The sequence below is a fragment of the Vombatus ursinus genome, unplaced genomic scaffold (assembly GCF_900497805.2).
Source record: "Vombatus ursinus unplaced genomic scaffold, bare-nosed wombat genome assembly UNPS02000749.1, whole genome shotgun sequence".
Taxonomy (NCBI): domain Eukaryota; kingdom Metazoa; phylum Chordata; class Mammalia; order Diprotodontia; family Vombatidae; genus Vombatus; species Vombatus ursinus.
The window spans coordinates 8817948-8834719 of NW_020940527.1; the positions used below are offsets into that span (position 1 = coordinate 8817948).

At 41.2% G+C, this 16772-nt stretch overlaps 1 protein-coding gene across 4 annotated transcripts in view; it reads right to left on the minus strand.

Annotated features, from left to right (window-relative positions):
- Positions 1 to 16772, minus strand: part of DLG5 (discs large MAGUK scaffold protein 5) — a 151845-nt gene that overhangs the window by 85632 nt on the left and 49441 nt on the right. For 2 of the 4 annotated variants that reach the window (XM_027858923.1, XM_027858906.1), the window contains exon 2: positions 2756 to 2824. The exons of the other annotated variants lie outside the window; for them this stretch is intronic. In XM_027858923.1, coding sequence (XP_027714724.1) covers positions 2756 to 2824 — 69 coding nt within the window. The remainder of the gene's footprint in view (positions 1 to 2755; positions 2825 to 16772) is intronic. 4 annotated transcript variants of the gene reach the window in all.

Here is a 16772-nt window from a genome sequence, read left to right on the forward strand (position 1 = left end):
GTGTATGTAGGTACATACACAAATACATAAACATATACATATATATATTATGTTTGAAATAATCACTGCTGGAATGCCCTATTAGTAGGGTGCATTAAGTAACCTAGCCCTTCCCCAAAGGCATAAAAAATAGCTACATATAAAAATTTAAAAACAAAAACAAGGAAAGAGATACAACCAAGAATAAATAAATACAACCTCTGAATAAATGTAGGAGAGGCTTAATCAGTGAGAAAGAGACAAAGAGAGAGAGAGAGACAGAGGAAAGAGAAAGAGAGAGAGAGAGAGAGAGAGAGAGAGAGAGTGTGTGCTCACACTCTCTCCAAGCCTTTCAGCATCAAAATCTGGTCACGTAGCTGAGAAAGCTCACACTGTTCCTCGAATTAAAAATGAGCTCTGCTTCCTATCTGCCCGTGACAGCCGAAAAGGAGCCTGAGGGATGAGTCTTGGCTCTCCCTCATGTTCCTGACGTAAGTGGAAAAGTCACTGACAGACTGAAATGAAAGGGGCACTAGAAAGGCTCCTTACTCCAAAAACCCATCACCAGCCGAGACCTGACATTCTAAAACTACTGATTATTTTCTTTTGGCTGAAACATAGTCCTCTGCCCTTTTAAAATTTAAATGTTCTTGTGTAGGGAAAAGCATGAAGTACCTAGCCCTTTAGTGAGAATAAGCTCCCTTCTCCCTGCCCCTCTGAGGAGGGATCAGGGTAACATTCAGAGCCCTGGGACCTGCTGGGAAGCAGTGAACAGGAATAAAGAGTCACCATTGAATTCTTACAGAATCCCTCTTTGTTCAAGATTCAGCTGAGTCCCACCTTCTCTATGAAGTCTTTCCTGACCCCTACCACATACACACACAACCACTAGTGCCCTCCCCCCACAGCTACCTTCCAATTAGCCACTTATTGTAATTCTGTATATACTTGTCTCACCCCCACACCCCCCAAAAATACAGGATTCAAACCCAGGTCCCTTGAATCCAAATCCAGAATTCTCTCTGTCACGTCACACCACACCATATTATGTGTGTTCAAAAGCTAGCCCTGACCTCCATCAGGCTTTTAGGAAATCATTAAATCTCTGATATTCAGTTCGCTTGCCTAAAAAGTCAACCAGATGATGTCTGGGGTCCCTTCCAGATCAGAATCTATGATCCTATATTCACTGTCCCATTCACAATTTGGCTACTGACTGACCCTATTACTATGTCCTCTTTCTACACAATTCCTATACAAATAAACCCAAGGAAAATTATTAATGTAGACAGTCCACATACAATTCACAGCCCCCAGGTCTAGAGAAGTCCAAGGCACTGTACAGGAAAAGAACTCTTTTAGCCACTGGGCTTCAAAGAAGCACTCATAGGCACTGTCCAACACTGTTCTTACAGTACATCAAACAAAGAGGAAAGTGGCTTCACCTCCTAAGACAATCTGAAATTAGCACCCCCAAAACACAAGTGTTCCAACCTGGAATGTTATATTCTTGAGCTCAGCCTGGTAGGCCAGTTCTGTTATCAGATCCAGGTTTTAGAAAGGGGGTCCTTAGCAGAAAGTAGCCACCAAAATAACCTGCACCTCAACAATGCAACCCCTATAAAAACCTTGGTTTCCTCATCTACAGATGAAGTGGTTGAACTCCTTTCCAATTCTAAATGTCTCATCATATTACTGGTTCCTGGATTTTAGGGAGAAGAGCCTTAAATCTGATCGCATTTCTTATATTTTGCTAGAGACATTGAGCCTAAAAAAGGAAAAGATTCTGAGGGAGATGCTGGATGGCTTCAAGAATTTTTATTTTTAAGACTGGGTCTCTCTATTTCACCCACTCTGACGGACAGGGGAGCCCTTGACCAGCTCTGTCTCCAAACTGGAATGACTCGTCCTTCCCTGGTGGCCTCTTGCTCTTTCTTGGGAAGCTTGGGAATGCCAAACTTAATATGGTTACTTTTTCAGCTTAGCTCACCAAAGCTCAGAATTACAGAGCCCAAGACATGCTCCGGTCTCAGTTTTCCTCAGTAGCAGGGTATACACTTCTACATCCAGCTCTTCAAGACTTTAAAGGATTGTCCTTAAAAAAAGGGATTAGTCTTGTTCTGTTTGACCCCAGAAGGAAGGAGCAATGAGAAAGTGCAAAGAGGCAAATTTCAGCTTGATATTAAGAAATAACTTTGTAATAATTAGAGTTATCCAAAAATGGAAAGGGCTGCTTCTGGAGGTACTGAATTTCCTTCTCCTTGGAGATGTTCAAGCAAAGGAATGATGACTGGTTATGATGTAAAAGGGTTTGCTTTTCAGATATAGGTTAGACTAGACACTGGATAGTCACTCAAGCAACCTGCAACTCTGAGATTCTGTGATTCAATGAAAAGGACTTTGGCTTGTGCAGACAGGCTTACACAGAAGAATTACAGGCTGTACAAGGCACTGGTATGGAAAACCATCCATTGTCCCCAACAATCACCTTCCATTTTAACATTACAGCCAGGTTTTCTCCTCCTCCTCCTCCTCTAAGATGACTCCCTGCAGTTGCTTATTAGAGAAAACTCCACTGAAGGAGAATGCAGTGGGAGAATCTGAACAGTCCAGGTCAGCTTTGAACTACACCCTGGCTAGTGGCATTAGCCCCTGTGGCTCTACACACCCACCAGGGACCTTTACTGACAGGCAAGCTGGCAGAGAGCCAGGCCTTTGGACTTTGGCTCCCCTGGCACTTCCTGAAGGGCTAACACATTGGCAGAGTGGTACTCACCCACACTGCTGAGGGAACTGCTGCTTTCTGAGTCCGAGGGCATGATGGACAAGACACTGTAAGTGGATCCTGGGAATGAAAGGGGAGACAAATTATTAGAACCCTAATTTGTCCCTCCTCCTGCTGGCTTTTTGCCTCCCTCATCAGTTGACCAGAGTATGACCAATCAGATCAGACAGTCACTGCTTCCACCTGCTTACCACCTCCTTAATCTTTAAGCCCTCACAACAATCTGGCTTCTACTCCCACCATGGTCACCAAACAAATCTCCTAATCATTATCACCAAACCTCAGTCTTCCTTCTCCTTGACCCTTCAGTATTTAACAATCCCCTTCTTCTGGAGATACTGTCCTCTTCTGCCTACCAGACAAAGAATTAACCTGATTATTCCTTCCCCTGTCCACTCCTATCCACCTCTTGGCTCTACTCCCTTCTTCCATCCCTTTGATGTCAAAGGCTCTATCCTGACTCCTCTTCTTTCCCCATACTTTCTCCCTCGACAGTATCATCCAGGCCCAAAGCTTCAAGGGTCAGCTCTAAGGCAACCAGCTTCTTTCTTCCACCAGAGTACCACTTTGCAGTCCTCTCTGCGGGATCTCTGCCTGGATGCAAGACAGGCAGCTCATATGGGGAGGGAGTGCGATGAAGGACAATGGAAGTAGAGACCCAGGTTCCATGACCAGCTCTGTCAGTAATTGGGTTGCACAACCTCAAACATATCAAGTCACCTCTTACAGCAGAGGTTCTTAATCTGTTTTATGCCATGGACTCCTTTGGGCAGCGTCTGGTGAAACCCATGGACTCCTCAGAATAATGTTTTTAAATGCATAAAATAAAGCACACAGGATTACAAAGAAAACCAATCATATAATTATAGCCATCAAAATATTAATAAAACAAGTTTGCAGACCTCAGGACAAGAACCTTTTAAGTGCAGTGAATGGAGTGCCCCATAAAATGCTGGTACACTACCTTTGGTCCACTATTTTTAGCAGCTAAGTAGCACAGTGGATGCAGCACTGGGCCTAGAATCAGGAGGACTTGAGTTCAAATCCTGCCTCAGACACTTCCTAGTTGTACGACCCTGGGTGAGTCACTTCACCACTGCCTACCTCAGTTTCCTGATCTGCAAAATGGAGATAATCACAGCCGCCCTCACAAGACTGTTGTGAATCAAATGAGATAATATTTATAAAGCGCTTAGCACAGTATCTGGCACATAGTAGGCATTTAATAAATGCTTGTTTCCATCCTAAAATTACAGTATTGCCCCCGATGATCTCTTATGGTCCTTTCCAGTACTCAAACACTATAAATCCATGTCCAAAATGAAACCACCCAAAGAAATCAAACCACCTTATTCTGAAAGTGTAAGAAGCACATCTCCCCCACCCCTTCCCTTCAAGGACGGACTCCACGTCAACACATAAAAACTATGGGTTTTGGGGGCAGCTAGGTGGCGCAGTGGATAGAGTGCCAGCCCTGGAGCCAGGAGGACCTGAGTGTAAATATGGCCTTAGACACTTGACACTTGCTAGCTGTGTGACCTTGGGCAAGTTATTTAACCCCAATTGCCTCACCAAAAAAACAAACAACCAAAAAACCATAGGTTTTTAATTCACTTCTCTGCTTTTATACCACAGATGCAATTCACACATAAACCAATCTGTATGAAAGGGTTCCTACCATAATGAGATTTTTTTTTTCTTCAAGGTAAGACTGCTCCTGCCATTCTATGAAACAGTTCAGAAGCTACAAGTTCAAATAATTCTGCCATCATTGCTTTCTAGATCTGTTCTCATACAGCACTTTTAAAATAAGGAGTTAAAGCATTGTGGTGAGAACAGGAACCATTCTCAAATAGCACAGTACTTGGCATTCATGTGGCATCCATTACCTTTCTCAAGTCTCACACAAGCCTGAAGGATGTGGGCTACAGGTGTATCATCAGCATTTTACAGATGACAAAACTGAGGCTCTAAGGCACTAGGTGAATGGTCATCCCAAGATCAGACAGCTGGGACAGCCAACATGTGATAGAAGTGGGATTTGAACCCAGGTCTTTCTGACTTCAAAAATACGTCAGGCTACAACTTGGATGGAGGGGAGGGAGTTCATTTGCTGGCTTGTTTTCCAAAGTCTCCTAACTCAGAAAAATGGAAACAAACACCACACAAAAACATCCTCTCTAGTGATCAAAATTTTGCTTGCACAAACTGGAACGGATGATAGGAACCTGGCCATGAACTTCATTTTTCAAATGACTTGCTACTTTTCTCGTTATTCACACACACAAAGCACCCATCTTTTAGTAAACCACCTTCCTTTCAAGTTCTCCAAAGTACTTTTTCCCCCTCCCCACAGCCCAGCATTCATTAAACTTGGCAAGTATCCCTCTTTCACCTCCTACCTCCTACTTCATTTCCTCACTCCTTCACTCTGGAGATGGTTGATTCAATTTGTGAGCAATGCATTTTCCCCCTTCTCAGACTCAAGATTTCATCTGATTCCCCAGGGCCAAGTGGCAGAGTGACCATTCCTTGTCCTTCTGAATTTCTGTGCGCCAGCCAAAGCCAGTCTTCTGGCAGGGGCCCCACTGACTGAGGAGAGGGAGGGGGATAGAGAATAATGAAAACTGGAAAGAACCCAGTTTTTTGCAATGTTCCCAGTGCCTTAGATGTCAAGAAAACAACAGCCCAGAGACTCCATGCATGTGTTCTATCTGTCATGCTGTCTCTATGGCTATTCTTTCCTTAGAAGCCCTGTGGTCAGGTCTGTCGGGAAGAGAAAGAGTCACTCCTTCTCCTAAGTCACATGGCATCCCAAAAAAGTTCATGGCTAAGGGAGAGGGGGAGGAGGAAGAAAAAAGAAAGAGGAGGGGAGCGTAAATGCCTTAGGTTGGCTTCAGTTTTTCTCCATCTCAGGTGTTTTCCAATCCACTTCCAAGATGCGGACATGAACAAGTTAACATGGAATATAAGTTCCTACTGTGGGAGGACAGGCACACTGATTCACTGGTGGTGGGGCTATGATCTAACCATTCTAGAAAGCAATTTGGAAAGCAATTTGGACCTATGCTCCAAAAGTCGATAAACTGAGCATAACCTTGACCCAGCAAGCATAACCTTGACCCAGCAATAGCACGACTAGACACATACCCAAAAGAAGTCAAAGACAGAGGGAAATGTCCCACATGTACAAAACTATAGCAGCTCTTTTTGCTATAGCAAAGATCAGGAATTAAAATAGATAGCCATCAATTGGACACTTACATTCTAACATTCTACAGAATTAAAAGATTATAGATTCCAAGCTGGAAGGGACTTTAGAGGGCACTCTTTTCAGGAGACACTGTTGATCTAGAACTTCCTAAATAAACCTGAAAGTGCTGATAAAGCAGCAATTATAATGGATTATATCTATATAGCCTTGTCAGGTAAAGGGACTTACTTAACATAAAAAATTTTTTTCACATGATCCTCCCAACCATCCCAGGAGGTATTACTATCTTTATTTTATAGATGAAGAAACTAAGAAGTTAAGTGACATCCCTGGGGTCACCCAGCCAGTCTTGTAACCCCAGCTCCAGTGCTCTTTCCATCAGAGCACACTGACTCCACTACCTTTATCACCCCAAACTTCCCCACCAGCACTGGGGCATGGAAAGGGAGGACATGCCTGGAAAAAGCTTACAGTCCAGTAAGGAAAGTCAAACTAATTTACATGAAAGAGAAAGAGGACAAGTAAATGGGAAACTGTCAAGGCTTGAATTAACATAAGGGACTCCTCAAATATGGTGGAAGGTTTAGAATCACAGAACATTGAAGCCCAAAGAAACCTTGAAGTTTTAGTTTCACATCCTTATTTTCAAATGAAGAAAGTGATACCTAAAAAGTCAAGTCAACTAGCATTCATTTTTGGCAGCTGAATGATTTGCCCAAAGTTATGCACTGATAAATGTTTATTGATTGATCCTGGGTCTCCCAACTTCTAGTCCAATGCTGTTTTTCCCATGACACACTGCAAACTGATATAGTGGACTCTGGAGTTAATGGATCTGGGCTCTAAGTCCAACTATACTACTGAGATGTGTGACCCTGGACAAGTCACTTAAACCTCTCTTGGACTTAGTCCCTTCATGTAAAATGGGGAAACTGTACTATATCAAAGGTTCATAACCTGGGATCTCTAAAGTTTAGTTTTTTATAATATTTTGAAAATTACATTTCAGTCTGATAGGTTTCTTTTGTAATTCTATGAGTCTTAATTTACGCATTTAAAAATATGATTCTAAAAAAAAAAAAAGAATATGATTCTGAGAAATGGATCATAGGTTTCACCAGAACTGCCAAAGGGAGCACAACCCACCCACAGTCACTTCCAGTCCCAAACCCTTCTTCCTTTCCCTCAGTTGCTGGTGCTCATCTCATATTTATTTTGTATATATTTTTGTCCCTGTTGTCTCCCCCAATAAAATGTAAACTCTATAAAAATGTAAATGTCTGTATCCCTGGCATCTGTACAATAACTCGCATATCACAGATGCTTAATAAAGGATTGCTGATTGATTTAGCCTCTGCTCCTATTACCTACATAAAAAAAAATAAACATATTACAAGATTTTACCTTTTTAATATAAAAAAATTTCACAGACCCTACTAGCCATGATAGTAGTTCTTACTACAGGCAACCATGAACTGAGAAAATTTATAAACAAAAAACACCTACTATGAATCCAGTAATGCTTTTAAACTAATCTGAATTTATTAGGAAGGCAGTATGGTATAGCACAGACTTTTTGGTCTTACGACTTCTTTATACTCTTAAAAATTACTAAGATCCAGGAGTAACTAGATGGGTCAGTGGATAGAGCACCAGCCCCGGATTCAGGAAGACTTAGAGTTCAAATCTGGCCTCAGACACTTAACACTTAACTAGCTGTGTGACCCTGTGCACTGCCTGCACAGACTTGGGGGGGGGAATGAAGGACGAACAACCACAAAATTACTAAGACTCCCAAAAAGTTTTTTTTAATGTGGAAGATATATAGATATAGCTAGATACATAATTTGTTTTGGTTGTTGAGTCATTTCAGTTGTGTCCAACTCTTCGTGACCTCATTTGGGGTTTTCTTGGCAAGGATACTGGAGTGGCTTTCCTTCTCCAGCTCATTTCACAGAAGAAGAAACTGAGGCAAGCAGGATTAAGTGACTTCTCCAGGGTCACACAACCAATAAGTGACTGAGGCTGGATTTGAACTCAGGAAGATGAGTCTTCCTGACTTCAGGTCTGGCACTCTATCCACTGCACCACTTAGCTGCCCTTATCATTTTTTTTTACCATATTAGAAATTAAAACTAATAATTTTTTTAAAAAATGCTTATTGTTCATTCATTTTAAAGTAACAATAATAAACTCATCACACGTTAACAAAACACTTTTATGAAAAATAATTAAATACTCTAAAATAAAAAATCTGATGAAAAGCGGCACTATTTTTACATATTTTTGCAAGTTTTTTTAATGTCTGGCTTAACAGAAAACATTTTGATTCTCTCATCTGCTTCTGCACTCAGTCTGTTGGGTTATGTTGTTTTGGCTGAAATAGATGAAGAAAATCCGGGTTCACACAGAGATGTAGTTGAAAAAAGCAGGGGCATCTTAAAAGGCAAATAACATTTTAACATCATTATGAAAATAGTTCTGACCTTTGACTCAGAAAGGGTCCAAGGAAGCCCCTCAAGAGTCCCAGAACCACATGCAGAAGAAGCTGGTATAATGATACTTACTAGCTATGTGATCCTGGGCAAGTCACTTAACCCCACTGCCAACCCCCACAAAAAAATTCAAAAAAAAAAAAAGCTGGTATAATGAATAGAGATGCTGCCTGACACTAGCCACTTAACCTCTCAATGCGGTGGGCAATTCTTTAAGATTATTATTATTATTCTTATTCTAGAGAAGTTGCCAACTTGTATTGATACAGAGTTTTCTCACCTGGGAGTTCCTCTTATCAACAAAATCAGAGGTCCAGTTTCTATCCCTTTTATTAATCAAAATAGAATCTACATATATTTGAAAAACAGTATTCCATATATGTGAGACATTATTTTTGTCTGGGAGCAGTTAGGTGGCACAGCAGGTAGAGCACTGGGCTTAGAATCAGGAATATTCATCTTCATGAGTTCAGATCTGGCATTAGACACTTACTAGCTGTGTGCCCCTGGGCAAGTCACTGAATCTCATTTGCCTCAATTTCCTCATCTGGAAAGTGAGCTAGAGAAGGGAATGGCAAACCACTCCAGTATATTTGCCAAGAAAACCCCAAATGGGCTCACAAAGAGCTGGACATGACTGAACAACAATAACAATAACATTTGGTCTACAGAAAAAATTACCATTTATGAACTCCTGAACCTCCTGAAATAACTGCACTACTCTTTACAGGGTCCATAATCTGCATGTTAGGAACACGTTCTAAATCAAGCACTAAAAAGAGTCAGGAAACCTAGGACTGCTACCAACTAGCTTGTGTGATCTTGGGCAAATCGTTTCATTTCCACCGACCCTTGATTTCCTCATCTGTAAAAGGAGGCAGCTGTACTTTGAGCTCCAAGGTCCCTCCCACCCAGCGCTGAAGTCATCTCTAAATTAGGACTTGAAGGATGAGACAATGATGATTTGAACAAACTCACAGAGCAATGTCAGATTTAAACTGAAACTAGACCATAAAATGTGCTATTCCTACTTTGGGAAATCAGATCTTCACCTCTTTTGAATTTAACCTAGGTTCGGTGGAAACTTTTTTTTTTTAACCATTTTGGTAACTATATTTTAACATAACTGATTTTCTTTGTAACCCTTTATATTTTATTTTTATGCATTTAAAAAGATTACTCTAAGAAGTGGTCAACAGGCTTTGGAGGACTTCCAAAGAGTTCCAAAAAAAGGTCAAGAACTCCCTGTCTAAATGAAAACTTCAGCAATGAACTGAGGGTCTTAAAAGGTAACCGCACCTCCCAATGGACCCATATCAACTTGGTTCTACATTATCACCACTGCATTTCTCCAGAACCTTTTTTGGGTCTCTCCAAAAAGGGCCTTCAGATACCTCCTCCCTTCCCCTCAATCCCCACTGATAAGCACATATATTAATTGCCTACTGTGTGCTGGGTATAGTGCTAAGTCTTGGAAAGTGACCTTTCCAACCCGGAAAGGGGGGGAGGCAAGCAATCATTAATCCCATTTTACAGGAAGAGAAATAAATGGGTCAGGGAGAATATAAGATTTGCCTAAACCCCTACCACTAGTAGGTGGTTGAGTCAGGAATTTTGGAACCTTTTCGACTACACTTTTGCTTAGAGTTCCAAATGGTGAAAAAAAAAACTAATAATCTAAGTCACTTTGAAAGAAGTTAATTTTCTACCCAACCAACAGGTTTCACTTGATCCAACGGATTAGCAGGAACATCATTCCATATTCCCTCCCCATTGATTACACTGATAAGAGAACCAAACTGGGAGCTCCACAAAAGCCCAGATAAACTATTATTGTGCTCTCCCTAAAGTAAGTTGATATATTTATCTTGTGAATTTCTCAGTCTGGAGGAGGAAAATTGGGAATTAAGGGGGAATGGATTTTCTAGAGCTAAGGCTCCAGAGCTCTGCCAATGACTCACCTTTGGATCTTCCGTAAGCCTCTATATCTCCCTGGGGCTCAGTTTCCTCCCCTGTAAACTGAGTGGTTAGGATTAGGCAATTTCTATGGTTCCTTCCCAGCCCATTCTGTGACTGACAGAGGCTTTGGAAGGCCAACTACTGAAGCAATAAATGAGCTCTGGGCAAAGCCCCACCCAATCCAACTATACCTCTGTTACTTATACCCTAAATCTACATTTCCAGGTTCCTTTAAAAACAAACAAACAAAAAAACCACCTGGGGCTATAGAAATCTAGAACCAAATGAAAAATCCTTGAGATTAAACATTGAGGTGACAGCTTTGAGGAAAGGAGGTTCACAGCAATATCTAAAACATGGATGTAAATCAGCTTTCTCTTACCTTCAAGTCAGAACCATTCATTCCCTGTAAAGTTCTACGAAAACTGAAGTGCTGCAAATCAAATTCTATTTGAAATAAACTAGGGTAGGCTAAGCTAGAATCCTCTTATCGTCTGTGCTAATAATCTCTGACGAGGGTGACTTCCACAAATTTAAGCTTTTCTTAAAATAAGTCTTTATTTAAGTGGGGGTATACCTTGTATTAAATTCACAGAAATGTCCATCGCTCTTAGCACAGTAGTCGAACATAGTAAACGCTTGATAAATATTTATTGATTGTTATTTCCCATAAAAGTCAAAGTCATGGAAAGAGAAAAGAAAAACAAATTTCCTGTAATAGATATGCATAGTCAAGCAAAACAAATGCCCTCACTGGCTACATACAAAAAAAAAAAAAAATCAATGTCTCATAATGTACTCTAATACTGTCACCTGCCAGAAAGTAGATAGCATATTTCATCATTAATCCTTTGGAATCATGGAGGGTCAGTGTACTGATCATAGTTCTTTCAAATTTAAATTTATCTTTGCAACATTGTTTTATTGTATAAATTGGTCTCCTGATTCTGTTCGATTAATTCTTCATCAGTTTTTCATAGTTTTTCTAAAGCTCTGAAATCATCTATTTCCTCATTTCTTAGAGCACAGTAGTATTCCATCACCTTCACACACCACAACTAATTCAGCCATTCCTCAAGTGATGGGCATCCCTTTAGCTACAGTTTTTTGCCACTACAAAAAAAGAGCTGCTGAGAGTATTCTTGGCCATCTAGGCCTTTTTCTTCCTCTCTCATTGACTGTCAGAACAAAGCTAGTCAACATACTGTAGGAGTTTGTGGAAGAATCCACCATGCCTTCAGTCCCTCTGAAGTCCCATCAGCTTTTAAAATGGCCCAAACCAACAAACATTTACTAAACCGCTCTATCAAAAGCACCGCCCATCTTCCCAGGAACAGGCTGGCAAGGTTGGCCACCTCAGGGTCATCCTCGGTTCCTCCCCCTCTCTTGACAATTAGCTGCCCAGGCTTATGGCTTGTGCCTCCTCCATACCTCTCACACGGGCCCCCTCCTCTCTACTTCTGCACCCAGTGTAATTGAAGCCCTCCTGGACAACTGTCTTCTAATTGATTAGTTAACTAATTAATCTCCTATCTCAAGTTCATCTCTGTTCATCTTCCACCAAGCTTCCAAAATGATCACAATTTTGACCACGCCACTCCCCTACTCAATAAATTTCAATGGCACTCTATTACCTCTGGGGGCAGATAAAAACTGCTCTTTTGGACGTTTAAAGTCCATCACAACCTAGCTCTAATCAGGCCTCATCACATATTATCCCCCTGCAAGCCATCTATCGCCTAGTCAAACTGGCCACCTTGCTGCTCCTCAAAGGATGTCCCATCTCCTGTCTCCTGACAGCTGGAGTGCCCTCACTCCTCTGGGAATTCCCAGTTACCTTCAAATCTCAATTCAAGTACTGATAAGTCACCTTGTATGTACAAAGAGCTTAGTGTAAACCCACACGGGGTAAGAAAAGCAAAGAAGTGGAGTTGGTGGGAGAGGAGAGTGTCACCTTCTCCATGAGGCTGCTCCTGTCCTCCAGCTTCTGGCACTTCCAACAAAATGTCCCTGAACTTATTTTATCTATACATACTTAATGTTATCTCCATTACAAGGAAGGGCTTCCTCAGCACAGTGCCTGGTATACAGTAAGCACTTAATAAGTGCTTGTTGACTTATCAACACATACGTACATTATGTCTTCCCCTCTTGTTCACAGAATGAATAAAAGCTCCCAGAGGATAAGGACTGTTTCCCTTTTGCCTTTGTATGTATAGTACCTGGCACACAGCAGGTGCTTAAAAAAGCTTGTAGAGTTGTGGTATGTGAATGTAATGGAATACTATCATGCTATAACAAATGATGAGCATGTAGATTTCAGAAAACCTGGAAAGACTTTTATGAACTGATGCTGAGTGAAATGAGCAAAACCAGAAGAACATTGTACACAGTAACAGCCACACTGTGCGATGACTAACTTTGAAAGACTTGGCTCTTCTCTGCAGTGCAAGAATCTAAGACAACTCCAAAAGACTCATGATGGAAAATGTTATCCACATCCAGAGGAAGAACCATGGAGTCCGAATGCAGATCGAAGCATACTATTTGCTCTCTTTTTTTTGTTGTTTTGTTTTATTTCTTCTTTCACGTGATAGTTTCTCCCATTGGTTCTAATTCTTCTTTACAACATGAATAATGTAAAAATGTTTAATACGAACGTATACGTAGAGCCTATATCAGACTGCATGCCATCATGGGGAGGGGAAAAGGGAGAGAGGGAGGGGGACAAAATTTAAAACTCAAAAGCTTATGGAAGTGAATGTAGAAAACTAAAAATAAATTAATTAATTAAAAAAAAAAAGAAAAGCTTGTAGACTGACTGATATGTAGAAGGGCACTGTGCTAGGCCCCCAAACCCAAAAACAAAATGATAAACGGTCCTTGCCCTAAAGGAGTTAATATTCTCTGGACACAACATGTACTAAGATAATCTAGATACAGAAGGGACTGGGCCTGGAATTTCTTTGGTATAGAGAACTCCCAGGGGAGGAAATTGCCTCAGCTTGTCTACAACTTTTAGAGTCGCCTGGGAATGTGGAGAGGGTCACACAGCCAGTCCGTGTCTGAAGAGACTCGAACTGGGGTCCTTCCTGACTTAGAGGCCAGCTCACTATTCATCATACCGTGCTGCCTTGCATTTTGTACAATACCAGATAATTTGACCTATTTTGTATAATACCAGATAATTCAACAGCTAGGTAAGGACAATGGATAGAACACCATTCTGGACCCAGGAAGCCTCATCTGGCCTCAGACACTTACTGGCTGTATGACCCTAGGAAAGTCACTGAATCCCATTTGCCTCAGTTTCCTCAACTGTAAAATGAGCTGGAGAAGGAAATCGCAAACCACTCCAGTATCTTTGCCAAGAAAACCCCAAATGGGGTCACATAGAGTTGGATTCAACTGAAACAACTAAACAATGAAACAAGATAATTTGAAGAGAAAGAGAGAGCACCTAGGGATATCTGGAAAGACTTCCCCTAAGTGATGGTCTATGGGCTAAACCTGGAAGAAAGATAATGATTCTAGAAGCCAGGGGTGAGGAGAGAGTACATTCCAGGCCTGAGGGATAACCAGTGAGTGCAAAGAGGCCCGGGATGGAACACAAAATTCAGGAACAGTAAGTAGCCTCAAAGGGGAATAATGTACAATAAACTTTTACTTTTTAAAATGAAGCAAGATAAATAAGATTAGGAAATTGATAAAAAAAAAAAAACAGGTAATAAAAAGTCAGAGAGAACAGGCATACCTTGTATAACACTGCCCCAACCAAGATCTTTTAAATTAATGTCATTAATACATTTTCAAACCCCTCTACCCAAATCCTTTGAGATGTAAATTGGCTTGAGCAATCCTGCCGACCAGGGACACACTGTTTACTATGCACACATAAACACTTCCTTAGGAACCAACCTGGCTATAACAAGTTCCTGGAACAGAAGCATTAGATGGGGTGTACCTATTATTTTTTTCCTTTGAAACATCCCCAGACTGATTTCAAAAGCAGCACACCCTCTCCAAAACCCAACAAAAAAACAAAAGATCAATTAATAATCCCATGGCATTGAAATAATGTTGTTTTTTCTTTCAAATATAACTGAGTCAACTCTGGTGAAAGTCTGTCTGACTCCCTAACAATAAAAATCATCTGACTGTGTAGCAAATACAGGGGGTCATCTCTGAGTTCAAAGTCTGAGTGTAAGAAAGGCCCTCAAAAGTCAGCTAGGCATTTAACCAAGCTCAAAAGCGACTCCCAGAGAAGTTAAGAGCCAGATTTAGAAATGGAAGGATCTTCTGAGGTCATACAGTACAACCTGGTTCCCTCCTATTCCAGATGAAGGAAGTAAGGCTGAGAACAGTGACTTACCCAGGGTCACATAGAGAGCAACACAATAACATACCTTGCCTCATCTCCACTACAGATACTTCCTCATGTATTCCTCTCACTAGCAGCTAGGTGGTGCAGTGGATTGAGGTTCAGCGTTCCATTCAGGAAGACCTGAGTTCAAATTCAACCCCAGACACTTGACACTTACTAGCTGTGTGACTCTGGGTAAGTCACTTAACCTATTGCCTAACCTAAAAAAAAAAATACTTTCTCACAGAAAGACCCTAAATTCTGGAACCTTAAACAGCCACGCCTCTTCCATACAGGCAATCTCTTCACTCTGTTGTATATAGCTACACTTAATAACAACTCACATTTATACAGCAATTCATAAGTTTATTTCCCCCTCAGGACAGTCCCTGTTAAGTAAATCTTAAAGCAAATATTACCCCAATTTTAAAGATGAGGACAATGAAACTATATTAAAGGGGTTAAGTGCCTCCCCTAAAGCCCCAGAGCAAACAGTTAAACTATGAAGATTTAAACCATATCTCCAGAAAAACAGGGAGGGAAGGAAGAAAGGAAGAAAAGGAAAGAAAGGAGGAAGAAAGGGAGGGAGAGAGAGACAGGAGAGAGGAAGAAAGGAAAGAAAGGAGGGAGACAGGAGAGAGGAAGAAAGGAAAGAAGGAAGATGGGAAAAAAGGAGGGAGGGAAGGAAGTAAGGAAAGGAGGGAAGGACTTATTTAGCACCTACTATGTGTCAGGCAGGCACTATTCTAAGTGCTTTACAAATATCTCATTTGATCCTCACAACAACCTGGAAGATTAAGTGCCACGGTTATTATTATCATTATTCCCATTTTACAGAGGAGGAAACTGGGCAAACCAGTTAAGTAACTTATCCAGCGTCACAACACGATAAGCATCTGAGGCCAGATCTGAAGTCCAGTCTTCCAGACTCCAGGAAGGCACTCTCTGATTCTCATTATCTTTAGCTTGTGTTCAAGACTCAACTCCAGCCTTTCCTAATTTCCATTCCCTCCACTAGTTTGTCTTCTAATCCCACTGCAAAAATTATGTTGTGTGTACTTTGTATGTTTTTTGTATTAAATAACCTGTGTGCATATTGTTTCCCCCTCATTGAATATAACTTACTTGACAGCAGAGACTTCTTGATTTTTTTGTTTTTATATCTCTTGGCCCTAATATGGTGCCTGGTAATACAACAGGCACCTAACATATGCTTATATAATTGAACTGATGTATAAACTTTTTAAGACTTTCAGGAAAATCCAATCTCTACCCAAAAGATTCAGAAGGGATGGGGGGAATGTATGATAGCTGCATTTAATTATCTGAAGGGCTGATATACAAGTCTGAATCAAAGGTCCTTAATTTTTTTGTCATAGACCCCACCCCTTTGGCAGTCCAGTGAAGCCTACGGACCCCATCTCAGAAAAAAGTCTGTTGCCTACATTTATAACTGAAGGAAATAATCAATTGTAGTTGAAGGTTAGTGAAAATAAAAATATAATTTCTATTTCCATCCAAGTTCATGAACCCTCTCAAATCTATCCACAGATCCCTTGGGCATCCATGGACCCAGGTCAAGAACCCTTGGATCAGATTCTTCTCTGCTCCAGACAGCAGAACCAGGAACAATGGGTGAAAGATACAGTGAGGAAAATGTAGGCTTGACGTCGGGGAAAACCTCTCAACGATGATAGCAGTCCACGAGCGGAACGGGCTGCGTCAGCTTCCCCCTCCCCTCTTTGAAGGTCTTCATGCAATCCTAAATCACTTGACTGGCAAGCGATCACAGTGTTCCTTCTGTAATAGGTGAGACGAGCTAGCCACTAAGTAAGGTCCCTCCTGCTTCTGAACTCTGTGATTTCTGTCACCTAGCTGTGTTTGATGGTAAGTCTGGTACCTAGAAAACAAAAGGTCTAAAGCTAGGATCAGCAGCCACCCAAAGGCAGCAAGCCAAGCCTTCAGCGACAGTAATGA